The following is a 13,408-nucleotide window of genomic DNA, read 5'->3' as shown; positions in this document are numbered from 1 at the left end:
TCATCATTTACATTAGTATATCTCCTAATGCTGACCCTTCCCCCTCCCCCCACCCCATGACAGGCCACGGTGTGTGATGTTCCCCACCCTGTGTCCAGGTGTTCTCATTGTTCATTTCCCACCTATGAGTGAGAACATGCAGTGTTTGGTTTTCTGTCCTTGCGATAGTTTGCCCAGAATGATGGTTTCTAGCTTCATCCATGTCCTTACAAAGGACATGTCTGATTTCTTTAATTGGGAGCACTTTCACAGCCTTCTTTTGCTTTTAGGACATTGATGTTTTTGAAGAATGCAGTCTTGCAAGGGACTGTGTTCTTTGGAGAACTGTAAAGACCAATTACCCCGTCATGATTTGTATTAGGTTTTTATTTTTTGGGACGGACTCTCACTCTGTCGCCCAGGCTGGAGTGCAATGGCACAATCTCAGCTCACTGCAACCTCCGCCTCCTGGACTCAAGTGATTCTCCTGCCTCAGCCTCATGAGTAGCTGCGATTACAGGCATGCGCCACTGTGCCCAGCTGATTTTTGTATTTTTAGTAGAGATGGGGGTTTCACCATGTTGTCCAGGCTGGTCTTGAACTCCTGACCTCAGGTGATCCACCCACCTCAGCCTCCCTAAGTGCTGGGCTTACAAGATGAGCCACGGCACCTGGCCTTTTTTTTTTTTTTTTTTTTTTTAATTATAAAGAGACAGGGTTTTATTCGATTGGTGCAGATGTGTGGCCATAGCTCACTGCAACCTTGAACTCCTGGGCTCAAGTGATCCTCTTGCTTCAGTCTGCCCAGTAGCTGGGACTATAGGCATGTACCACCACATCCAGCTGTGTTCATATTTTTAAAGCTTGGAAGAAGTTAGACAGCACAATGGACCTGCACAATATTTAAAGTATTTTTTTAATTAGTTAGCATCATTTAATTGAGAGACAGTGCATAACAATCTGTGGTTTTAGCTTCTTTTGAGAAAATTTGGTAATGCTGCCTCATGTAACAGTGACAGATCAGGAGTTCTCCATTTTGCCCTGTTTGCAGTTCTCATCTGGCCCCTGTGAGTATTTGAGATTGTAATCTCTGACTTAGAGTCATACAAACAAACAAAACATTGAATTTTATTTAACAAACTCATGCTGTTTTGATTAAACTCTTTTTTTTCATGCATTACCTCTTAATGTTATCCAAATTGCACAATGTTGTATAAGATTTTTGTTGACTTCTGGTCCTGGTGGTTTTGTTTTGTTTTTGTTTTTGAGACAGTGTTTTATTCTTCCCAGGTGGGAGTGCAGTGCAGTAGCACATTCACAGCTCACAGCAGCTTTGACCTCCTGGGATCAAGTGATTCTCCCACTTTAGCCTCCTGAGTAGTTGGGACTGCAGGTGCACACCACCACACCAGGCTAATTTCTTAATTTTTTGTAAAGACTGGGTCTCACTCTGATGCCCAGGCTGGTCTTGAACTCCTTGGTTCAAGCCATCCTCCCACCATGGCCTCCCAAAGTGTTGGGATTACAGGCACGAGCCACTGTGCCCAGCCCTTCTCCAGTGTTTTGAACTGGAGATGGTCACATACCTGTAACACAGTGGAAGGGAATCCCTGTTAGCCTCAGATTTCCCGATATGATTGGAATTTTTTATCAAAGGCATCCTTTCTTGGGGAAATCTACTGAAGATTGAAGAAACAAAAGTAGCTATTTCCCTCTTCCAGATGTCTTCTAAGTGGAGGAAAAAGGAGTTTTCTTTTTTACAGACAGTTAATAGCAAGCCTTACCAACTCTTGGTCAAAGTTCTGGCTCATTATATTTAAAAGTAGCTTTTGTTCGTTTCCTACTTTACAGTTGATTAGATTTGATTTGTCTGTCTTAGGATTTGTGTGTAGCCAACCACCTTTTCCCAATAAAGGAAGAAAACTATACACATTTAAGTTGCATTTTGACTTTTTCCATGTCTATTTACATTGCCTTGGGGCCTCTTGGCTAAATCTTGGTATTTTTCTCCCTAGTTCTCAAAATTTTGGGAAAAATTGAGTTGAATTTTGTGTTTTTACGGTATCTAGGGGATTCTGTTAATGGCCTCTTAAGCTGGATATTATAAGTTTCCTTTGATACAGATTTTTTGCGCACGGTCTCATATCTGAAACTATCTTTTATTGTAGCCTGACTTACAATGTATGGCTTAGTGGTGGAGTCTTGATAAGATTTGCATTTTATAAGAGGCTGGTGATGTAGGAGAGGACAGCAGTTTCACATGTCGGAGAGCCTTATACATCTGTAGGGTTGGGAAGTAATTTCTTTGTAACGGCTCAGTCACTTTTTTCACTTCACCCATTCTTCACAGTGACTTAGTATTGCTGGTCCTTACTATCTTTTTTCTTGTTCTTGAAAATTAAAAGAAAACTTGAAAGAATCCAACCAATTTCAAATATACATACACACACACTTAGGCCTTTTAAACCTTGAGTTTTTCAAATACTCCCAGGATGTGTAAGCCAGGCTTTAATGTTTCCTGATTCTTTGGTCCTCAGTGAGTTATGATTGAGAGTAGCAGGGCTGAGGGTTGGTGATATGGCCAAGCAACTCATTTCCTCACTGCACTTCAGTTTCCTTCTCTGGGAGGAGAGCTTTGGACTAGTTGATTTGCTAAGTGTTTTTTCTTTGCATTTTTTTTTTTTTTTTTTTTTTGAGACGGAGTCTCACTTTGTCACCCAGGCTGGAGTGCAGTGGCCCAATCTCGGCTCACTGTAAGCTCCACCTCCCGGGTTCATGCTATTCTCCTGCCTCAGCCTCCTGAGTAGCTGGGACTACAGGCACCTGCCACCACGCCCGGCTAATTTTTTTGTATTTTTAGTAGAGATGGGGTTTCACTGCGTTAGCCAGGATGGTCTCAATCTACTGACTTCGTGATCCGCCTGCCTCGGCATCCCAAAGTGCTGGGATTACAGGCGTGAGCCACCGTGCCCGGTCTTTTTTGCATTCTTATATTGGGAGATTCTCAGTCCTCGTGGTTGTTCATAAGTCTGTAAATCTGTAATCTAACTGGAAAACTCTAGGCTCAACACATCCATTCTCTGGGTTTGCTGTCTCCTATACTTGTAGAAGTGGACCTCATTGGTGGCCCTGGTTTAGGTTCTCAATTCCTGGGGGAGATATGGTAATTAGAATTTACTGGTGGCTGTGGATCTTTCTTACCTGAAGGACTAGCTGTTCATATTCCTTCAAGCATGCTTCTACTTCTCTCCAGTTTGACTGTGTAAGCCCCCTCTGAGGGGTAAACTGTTGTGGACTTGGTCTAAGGGAGACTGCATACTCATGTGCTGGTCTCCCACTTAGTGTAAACATCTTCCTTTCTTCCTTCCTGGTGATCACCTTATATTCCTTGGATTCTTAGCAAACGTTTATTGTACTATGCTCCGGGGAAGCAGAATTAGACCAGTGTCCAGAGTATATATACGAAGGTCTTTGTTTTAAAGAGACTGAAGGATATTAGGCAATACTAACGGGCCTTTCTGTCTTACCAGAAGCACCCCTACCCGTCTGACTGATAGACTAATTGTGCATTCTTTAATTGATTTTTTTTTTTTTAACCTAGCAAAGAAACATCTCCATTTGCCTGACTTTGGCTAAACTCTGGTACAAAGACGAACAAAAAGTCTTGGTGTACAAGGAGCCATCTACTGGGGAAATGCATATGAAAACATGCAGTGCTAGTAGAAGTTGAGTAATATTCGTAAAAGTGCTCCACTGACCGTCCATGGAAGGCCTGAATTGTTGTTTTTTCCCCCTAAGGTCTCTACCAATTCAGGTATAGGGTGACTGTTGTAGCTTTTAGGAAGGTTCTCAATCTGCAGATCAGCCACCTCCTTTCAGTAAGCTTTCACCATTACTTGACCTGTTCTCCCATGAAGAATAGTGATTTGACATTTGTCTTGTTGTAGCTGTTGTCTTTAGTATGACCTCATTCCCTATTAAGTGACACATAGGCAAATTGGTAATTGTTTTATTTACAGAGAAGCCCCAGGCACTTGCCTGTCAGTTTTTTTCTAGGTATTTCCTGCCCAGCAGCTATTACATGTTTCTTCCCTCTTCTCTGTAGGTGAGAAATGGGTGAGGTCCCTGCAATATCTTGTTTGATTTTCAAGTAAACTAAAACTGTTTGGGATAGTAGGACACCTGTAGGTTATGGCTCTTTCAAGCCTTCTAAGAACTCAAGGAACAAAGAAACATCTACTGTATCTAATAATTATTAAAAACTACATCTTTAGCTGAACAGATTATTTAGTTATATGATAGATTTATTGTTGAAAAATAATTTTAGGGACTGTTTCCTTAAATGTATTTTAAAGACTTAAAATATCTAGTATAGTGGTTCTCAGAGTTTCTACCCAGTATCAGCATTACTTGAATTTGTTGAAATTCATATTTTTTAGGCCTCACCTGAGACGTACTGCATCAGGAACTCTGAGTAGGGCCCAGAAATCTTTTTTGTGTGTGTGGGGGGGAGGGGCAGATAGGGGCAGGGTTTCACTCTTATCACCTAGGCTGGAGTACAGTGGCAAAATCACAGCTCACTGCAACCTCAAACTCCTGGGTTCAAGTGATCCTTCCGCCTCGTCAGCCTCCTTAGTAACTAGGACTGTAGACATGCTCTACCAGGCCTGGCTCAATTTTAAAATTTTAACTTTAATTTTTGTAGAAAGGTGTCTTGTATTGCTCAGATTGATCTTGAACTCCTGGACTCAAGTGAAACTCCTGCCTCGGCCCCCCAAAGTGCTGAGATTACAGGCATGCACCATCTCACTTGGCCCAGAAATCTTTTTTAACAAGCCCTTTAAGTGGTTCTGATACATTCTAAAATTTTGGAAGCACTGATCTTGTGCATGTTATGGTTTCAATCTTGTCAATAATAGTAGTAAATTAAAAAACATATATATCCATTTTTATTTATTTTTGTTACTGGAGACAAAATAGGAATAGACATTATGTAGTCCAGGAAGGATCACAATTCAAGTTTAAAGAGAGCTAGAATCTCTTTTAGCATGTCTAAAATATGCATGTTCTGCCCTTTGGATAGTAAAATTGAAATTGGTTTTGTCGAATTATTTATCTTGAAGGATTCTTTTAGAAAAAAATTACTTTGTTTTGCTTTTGATCGCAGAGAAAAATGGAAACAGGAACCCTCAGAAGATGAACAGGAACAAGGCACCAGTGCAGAGAGTGAGCCAGAACAAAAAAAAGTAAAAGCCAGAAGACCTGTCCCCAGAAGGTGCACTGTTTGCTTAAGATCTACTTCTGGATGAGCTTAATCTGCCGTAGATTGGGAAGGATAATGTCGTGCTGAAATGAGAGCTTTAATGAGATGTATTGTGTTTTGATTCTGGGTTTTAGATGTCTGTGGTTCACTTTCAGCCAGCCTAAATTGCAGGTCTTACTGCTTCTTTCCTCACAGACTAGCTATCATGGGGCAAACATGTCTTCCGCTTTTAGTAAAACTCCTTATATGTTTGGCCAGGGTGTAGTCTCTTTTTGGGAGAACAAATTGTTTAAAACACTGTTTGCCTGGCTTAAAGCATACTTGAGTGGTTTATTACCTTGTTCATAAAATGTGTATAACATTAAACAAGTAATCTGTGTAGAGAAGGAGGTAGGCTGAAATAGCAAATTATGCTAAGTTTTGATAAGACAGATGGCAGCCTAAGATAGTGATGACAGGAAAAGGGAGTCAGAAGACAGGCAGGCCCCAGGGAAAATTACCTCCTTGTAGTATTGCTTAGAATGGACTCAGCAAACTATGCCCTTTGGGCCAAATTTCATCCACCACCTATTTTTATATGGCCTGTGAGCTAAGAATAGTTTTTCTAGATGAACATTTCTGATTTACAGTTTAAGGATAGAAAGCACTAAAATTGAACTCCAATTAAGTGAAATGTTATCCCCTCAAAAACAATTCTGTTCTCATTAGTAGATATATATTGCAGTTAATGTACTCGATTATTTCATTTTGAATTTTATAAAAAAATTTGTGAAAATTTATTTTCTTTCATTATGTAAGGACCTATATATTGGTCCCCATTTTGCCTCTTGGCTGGCAGAGCCTAAAATATTTACTCTCTGGCCACTTACAGAAAAAGTTTGCCAACCTCTGGCCTAGGACATTGTACTTACCCCCCAACCCCAGCAGGGGAATTTCTCAGCTGAATTTTATCTTATTTTATCTCAGTTTAAGCTCCAAGACTGAACTGGCAGGCCAGTTCTGTCTTTTAGAATTTTACTCATTATTTATTACATCGTTGATCATCTGTTGAGGTTTGGTTATGAGAAAGGTATGGGAGGTATGAGAGAAAGAGAAAATAAATGTGATCATGAGTTTCCATTTCTCTCCCTCTCTTAACTTCTTTCATCTTTTTATCACTGATGGAATATTTGGGGATTTCCTTATGTGAGCTTCTAGACTGTGGCTTTCAGTCCTGGCCAACTCCCTGGTCTGTCCAAGTTAATTCTATGGTAGGGCACACAGTCTCTTAGGTAGTCTTCCAGGTATATTTTATACACATACAATAAAAACTTATGTATAGTTACTTCTTGTGCTTTACTTTCTTCACACAGATAATAGCATCCTCTGCTTCTTGTTTTGTAGATTTCTTTATCCTGGAAATCCTTTCATATTAGTATACAAAAAACTCTTTTTCTTTCTTTTTTTTTTTCTTCTTTTTTTTTGAGATGGAGTCTCGCTTTGTCACCCAGGCTGGAGTGCAGTGGTGCAATCTCGGCTCACTGCAAGCTCCGCCTTCCAGGTTCACGCCATTCTCCTGCCTCAGCCTCTCCGAGTAGCTGGGACTACAGGCGCCCGCCACCACACCCGGCTAATTTTTTGTATTTTTAGTAGAGATGGGGTTTCACCATGGTCTCGATCTCCTGACCTCGTGATCCGCCTGCCTTGGCCTCCCAAAGTGCTGGGATTACAAGCGTGAGCCACCGCGCCCGGCCTCTCTTTTTCTTTTTTTTTATGAGTACACGGTACTGTTTAGTTTCCAGTTGAAGAATATTTAGAGTTTTCTTAATGTTTTGTTATTGCAGATAATGCTATAGTGAATACTTTATTATGCCTGTTTAGGTGTGTATCAGTAGGATTAATTCCTACAAGTAAAACTGTTAATTCCTACAAGTAAAATAGTTTGATAGCTATTTCCAGTTTGCCCGCCAAAGAGATACTACCATGAACAGCATGCTGTGTATGTGTTTTTATATCAGGTAATCCTGATGAACATTTGTGAAACATTCACATTCTTTCCCATAAATGATTGAGGATTATCAGCATTAGAATGACCTTCCTGTTGAAAATCCAAATTTCTAGTGAATTAGAATTTCAGGGAGTAGGGCCCAAGAATATGCATGTTTAGCATTCCCCAAGTGAAATGTTACATTCTGATGTATGAACCACTGCTCTGGGAAATACTGTTATATAAAGTAGACACCAAATGATAGAGTGAAGACTTAGCCATTTGTCTCTCTTCTCATTTTAGACCAGTGCCCAAACCTCGTGTTAAAAAGCAGCCGAAGACTCAGCGTGGAAAGAGAAAAAAGCAGGATTCTTCTGATGAGGATGATGATGATGATGAAGCTCCCAAAAGGCAGACTCGTCGAAGAGCGGCTAAAAATGTTAGGTAAGTTGTACCCCAGAAGTATTTGTGATAAAGTAGTTGGTTACAGTTTGGTTCTCTTAAGTCTGGGGTTGTGCACTTAATAGATAAAAATAACAACCTATGTCCTGAAGTTGTTTTCAGAAATCTGGTTAGCTTTCTTGCAAAAAGAATGGTATTGAGCCAAGAGGAATATGCAAAGAGTAGCAATAGCTCATTTGAAGCCTTCATTCCTAAAAAACACCACAAGTTCATGTCCTGTCCAATGGTGACTTAGTGGCATTATCTTCATTTCATAACATTTTTTTCATTAAAGATTTGGATTATATTCCTACTTCTGAATTGCTCTTTGAATCACAGACATTTTTCTGAGGTTCAGCTTAATGTATTGCTACTGGAATCTGATTTTATCAAGTACTAATAGGATATGAAGCATTAATAGGAATAATTATTAGTGAAATAGGCCAGGCGCAGTGGCTCATGCCTCTAATTCAACACTTTGGGAGGCCGAGGCAGGCAGATTGCTTGAGCCCAGGAGTTTGAGACCAGCCTGGACAACAGGGTGAGACCCTGTCTCTACAAAAAATAAGAAAAAGTTAGCCGAGTGTGGTGGTGGCGTGGACCTGCAGTCCCAGCTACTTGGGAGGCTGAGGTGGGAGAATCCTGGGAGATGGAGTTTGCAGTGAGTTGAGATCGCGCCACTGCACTCCACCCTAGGCAAAAAAGCTAGATCCTGTCTCAAAAAGAAAAAGAAAAAAAAAATAAAATGAAATAAAGGAACAGATACATGCAAACACTAGTAGTTTATAGAAATCAAGTTTTTATTTTTTTTTAGATTTTACAGATTTCTTTTGTTCTTCTTAGAGATGGTGAAAATGAATCATAGAGACATTCATAATTTATTCAATGTATCCAGTTAATAATTCAAAAGCTAGGACTAGGCTTTGAGTATGCTAGTATATAGCCTAGCACTTTTTCTTACTGTAACTGTACTACATCCAGGATTGTTTTTCTTTTTGTGACTCAATCATTCGTTGTTAATATGTGATAGGAAGTTACATATATATATATATATATATATATATATATATGTTTGTTTGTTTGTTTGTTTTTGAGACAGAGTCTTGCTCTGTTGCCCAGGCTAGAGTGCAGTGGCACGATCTCGGATCACTGCAACCTCTGCCTCCCGGATTCAAGTGATTCTCCTGCCTCAGCCTCCAGAGTAGCTGGGATTACAGGCGCCCGCCGTGCCGGCTAGTTTTTGTATTTTTAGTAGATATGGGGTTCACCATGTTGGCCAGGCTGGTTTCTAACTCCTGACCTCGTGATTCACCTGCCTCAGCCTCCCAAAGTGCTGGGATTACAGGTGTGAGCCTCCGCGCCTAGCCAGTATTTTTCTTTTTTTAAACCGAGAAGTACTTGTGTTGAAGCTTCCAGCAGTTTGGGAATACTTAAATTTCATATTCTTGTTACTGGGAGACAACATACAGGGTTGACATTTTTAATTTTAGAAATATTGCTTCTCTTTTTGCCTGATGAAATAGTAGCAAATTTTTTCTTCCATTATGCTTTTTCTTTTTTTGTGGTAGTCTGTTTATATAATAATCTGATACTAAAAAATGAAAAAGTAGAAGTGTCCTTATAGTTTTCTATGTCTTGCTTATACAAATTAGTATAAATATAGCATTTTTATTTTCAAATTGAGTTAGACTCCCTACAGTTGTTTAGGAGCATGCATCAGCACTTTAGGAAAAAAAGGCAAGCTTTGAGCCTACTGCATGACAGATCTGTAAAACAACATGTTTTTGGAAGCAAAAGGGTATGGTTTCTTATTCTAGTGATGGTTATGTGTGGCAGTTTTATTCTGAAGAGATCATTTCTCGTTTATTCAGCATTATTCCTCTTGCAGTTACAAAGAAGATGATGACTTTGAGACTGACTCAGATGATCTCATTGAAATGACTGGAGAAGGAGTTGATGAACAGCAGGATAATAGTGAAACTATTGAAAAGGTCTTAGATTCAAGACTGGGAAAGAAAGGAGGTATGTGTATTTGGGGAGCAAATTACATTTTATATATGCTCAGTAAGGCTTAGATTTTAGGTATTTTAACTCTGATATGATGAATTTTAGTCTACTGCTGTTATTTGTTGTGATATGTAGAAGTCTTTCTGACCCAGTGTTTCAGAGCTGACAAAGGAATGTGTCCACTATGTCTTTCTTTAAGATTTTAAATTAAGCTAGTATAGATGAGTGTCAGTGTTTTATAAAGCAGTGATATAGCAGAGATACCTGCTAATTAACATCAAGCAAATCCACCTTTGGTTATTTGTTTCTTAATCTCCTTGTGAAAATATCAAACTGGTTAAATAAATATTTTGGTAATATTGAAGATTTTTAAATATCTAATTTAGATATCTCATAACTAAGTTGCATTAAAGTAAACTTTCCGTAAAGGAAATACCAAAATAATACTTAATGCTTTTTCTTTTGGTTTTTTTTTTTTTTTTTTTTTTCATTCTGGCTTCTATTGAGGTTAAGGAAGTTAACAGGGGACTTCGAGTAAGGGAGGTTGGAGGAGGATATTTTGGTGTTCTATCCTTAGTCTTGGAGAGAGGGATTTGTTTTCCGAGTTAGTAAGGGACCAAAACAAAAGGATGTTGCTGCTCTTGTTTTTATTGTTTTTGAATAAGGGATTTCTTTGATTTCACCTGCAAATTTAGGAATATGTAAAAATTGGGTTTACATTTTTAAAATATTTGAAATTTTTGATTGAGTCCATCCTGTGTTGTGAGTTTGTACTTATTTCAAGTTGGAGTATTTTGATGCTTCATCCACAAAGGGAGTCTTTAGAGAATTGCTTACTTGGGAAGCTTTTTTAATATCTGGTGTAATATACTCTCTTTCAAGTGTACTTAATCCTTTTGCAGCCACTGGAGCTTCTACTACTGTATATGCGATTGAAGCTAATGGGGACCCTAGTGGTGACTTTGACACTGAAAAGGATGAAGGTGAAATCCAGTACCTCATCAAGTGGAAGGGTTGGTCTTACATCCACAGCACATGGGAGAGTGAAGAATCCTTACAGCAACAGAAAGTGAAGGGCCTAAAAAAACTAGAGAACTTCAAGAAAAAAGAGGATGAAATCAAACAATGGTATATTTTCCATCATGAATTAAAGAAATATATTTGCAGCCTGAGGGAAGGGAAAGTTTTAAAATAATGCATGGAGATCACAGCTGTCTAGAATCTCAGATTTTGCTTTGATCATCTAAACATGGAGCCATTTACAATTCTATTTTATAAGATTGTGACCATAAGATACTATATTTTTATATATGGCTACCAAGTTTTTGGAGTTAACTAGCTTATGGAGCATTATTCACACATTCTTTAGTTTTCACAATAAATGCATGAGATTTGTATTGTTACTACCCGTTTTATAGATGGGGAGAATACGGCACACAGCAATTCTGCAGGTGGACTCAGGATTTGAATTCTGTTGCCCTGAATCCAGAGCTCATTCTCTTAAGCACCTTGTTATTTTCCTGTAGTTAGGCTGGGCTGGCTTAGATGTGAAGAGTTAATATTCTGGAACTCTCTGGGTTATGATATACTTAAAACTAATTCTGGTTTTATACAGCTTGCAGAAATGATGTGAAGGAAATGATTAGGTAACTACTGAAACTGTGATAGTCCTCATGTGTTTAGTTTACTTACAGCCCTGAATATCTGGGTGTTGCATATGGGAAATATGTGGAGCTATAGCACACAAAAACCTAAACTGGGTAATAATGGTATCAAGTTCAACCTGAAGACATACCTGTCTGTGTGGTGTGATCAGCCTATTTTTGTGTCTGGAATGTGCACAGATTTTTGTGTCTGGAATGTGGACAGTAATTCTGGTTTTACTACTGTGCAAAATGTGCTACTTTAGGAAATTACATGTTTTTTCTTTGACTCAAAACTGAAAATATGTACCCCTTAGATGGTGAGGTAGGCTTGTAAAGCAGTTAGAAATTTGAAATCCTCTGAAATATAGTAATTCTAATATTAAGTTGCTGCTGTTGTCATCTGAAAGGTTTTGGTAATAAGAATAACTAGTTTTCCAAAAGTCATGTTTAATCAATCCTAAAACCCATACATATATGAGAAAAAGCATACAGTTTTATTATCCTGATCTGTTTAGATTTATGAATTTGTCACATGAATCTGTCACATAAAATAGTTATTTTTGGGTCTCTTTTTAGACAGGACACATCAGAGGCAGGTAACTGGTATATCCTTCTATGAGTGTAAGGTTTTCAGTGTTCTCTAAAAGTGTTTTTTTGTTTGTTTGTTTTTGTTTTGTTTTGTTTTGTAAAATCTCTGGCCTAATTACTAGTAAAGATTACTCAAGGGGCAGATGGGAGTAAAAAATAGTTTTTCTTTTCCACTTTTGACTTTTGCTTTGATGTATGTGAATCCCCAAACTTTAGTTTATGTGTACTTTTTCTGTCTGTCTGCCATTCAGGTTAGGGAAAGTTTCTCCTGAAGATGTAGAATATTTCAATTGCCAACAGGAGCTGGCTTCAGAGTTGAATAAACAGTATCAGATAGTAGAAAGAGTAATAGGTAAGTACATGGTAACTCACTTCAGCCATATTTGAACTCAAGGAATAGTGGCTTTTGCTTTTGGAAGTGATGTAAATTTTAAAAATGCACTTCGGAGACTAGACAGGTCCTAGATTTATTTTAAAGGAAAAGCTAAGAAGATTTGCTGGTAAATTTGGATATGGGGAATGAAAGAAAGAGGTGTTAAGTATGACGTCAAGATTTTTGGCCTAAACATATACAAGTATAGAGGTACCATTTACTGAAGTGGAAAGATGAAGGGAAGAGCTGATCGTTGGAGTGGAAACCAAGAGCTTAGTTTGATATTTGTAAGTTTGATTTACTTCTTAGTCATATAAGTGGAGAATATAGTGAAGGCTGGAGCATATGTGAACCTGGAGCTTAGAACCCTTAGTCTGAGCTGGAGATTTAAATTTGGAAATTTATCAGTATTTAGATAGTATTTAAAGGCTAAGATTGAACAGGATCATCAGAAATAGAGTATCACATGGTAAGAAGAAGTAGTCTGAGAGCATTTCAGCTTTTGGAAGTCAGAAAGAAGCTAGCAAAGGAGACTGAGAAAGAACAGTCAGTGAGACAGGAGGAGAGCTGAGAGAGAGTGGTGCACTGGAAGCGAAGTGAATTCACATAGCCAGGAGAGAGGAAATGCTGTCAGTCAAGGACGATTAGGACTGAAACTTGATCTGTGAATTTGGCACTGGTGAAACGCGTCCATGGAGTGGTGGGGGTGCGGCCTGATTAGGGTAGGTTCAAGAAAAAATGAGAGGGGATAGCAAGTATAAACAACTCATTGGGGGAGTTTTCTTACAAAGGGGAACAGAGAAGTGGAGTGTCAGCCTGAGAGAGATGAGAAAAAGAATTTTTTTGTTCTTCTTCTTCTTCTTTTTTCTTTTTTTTGAGATGGAGTCTTGCTCTGTTGCCCAGGCTGGAGTGCAGTGGAGTGATCTTGGCTCACTGCAACTTCTGCCTCCCGGGTTCAAGTGATTCTCCTGCCTCGGCCTCCCCAGTAGCTGGGATTACAGGCACCCCCAACCCCCACCATGCCCGGCTAATTTCTATATTTTTAGTAGAGACAGAGTTTCACCATGTTGGCCAGGCTGGTCTTGAACTCCTGGCCTCAAGTAATCTGCCTGCCTTGGCCTCCCAAAGTGCTGGGATTACAGGCG

The 13,408-nt window shown here is 39.0% G+C and overlaps 1 protein-coding gene across 3 annotated transcripts in view; it reads left to right on the top strand.

The window, feature by feature from the left end:
- Nucleotides 1-13,408, top strand: part of CHD2 (chromodomain helicase DNA binding protein 2) — a 146,162-nt gene that overhangs the window by 49,409 nt on the left and 83,345 nt on the right. For all 3 annotated transcript variants that reach the window (XM_063640073.1, XM_063640072.1, XM_063640074.1), the window contains 5 exons: nucleotides 5,147-5,254; nucleotides 7,512-7,652; nucleotides 9,538-9,671; nucleotides 10,559-10,784; nucleotides 12,142-12,242. In XM_063640073.1, coding sequence (XP_063496143.1) covers nucleotides 5,147-5,254; nucleotides 7,512-7,652; nucleotides 9,538-9,671; nucleotides 10,559-10,784; nucleotides 12,142-12,242 — 710 coding nt within the window. The remainder of the gene's footprint in view (nucleotides 1-5,146; nucleotides 5,255-7,511; nucleotides 7,653-9,537; nucleotides 9,672-10,558; nucleotides 10,785-12,141; nucleotides 12,243-13,408) is intronic.

Source organism: Symphalangus syndactylus, chromosome 5 (assembly GCF_028878055.3).
Source record: "Symphalangus syndactylus isolate Jambi chromosome 5, NHGRI_mSymSyn1-v2.1_pri, whole genome shotgun sequence".
Classification (NCBI taxonomy): Eukaryota; Metazoa; Chordata; class Mammalia; order Primates; family Hylobatidae; genus Symphalangus; species Symphalangus syndactylus.
This window is presented reverse-complemented; position numbering and strand designations above follow the sequence as displayed.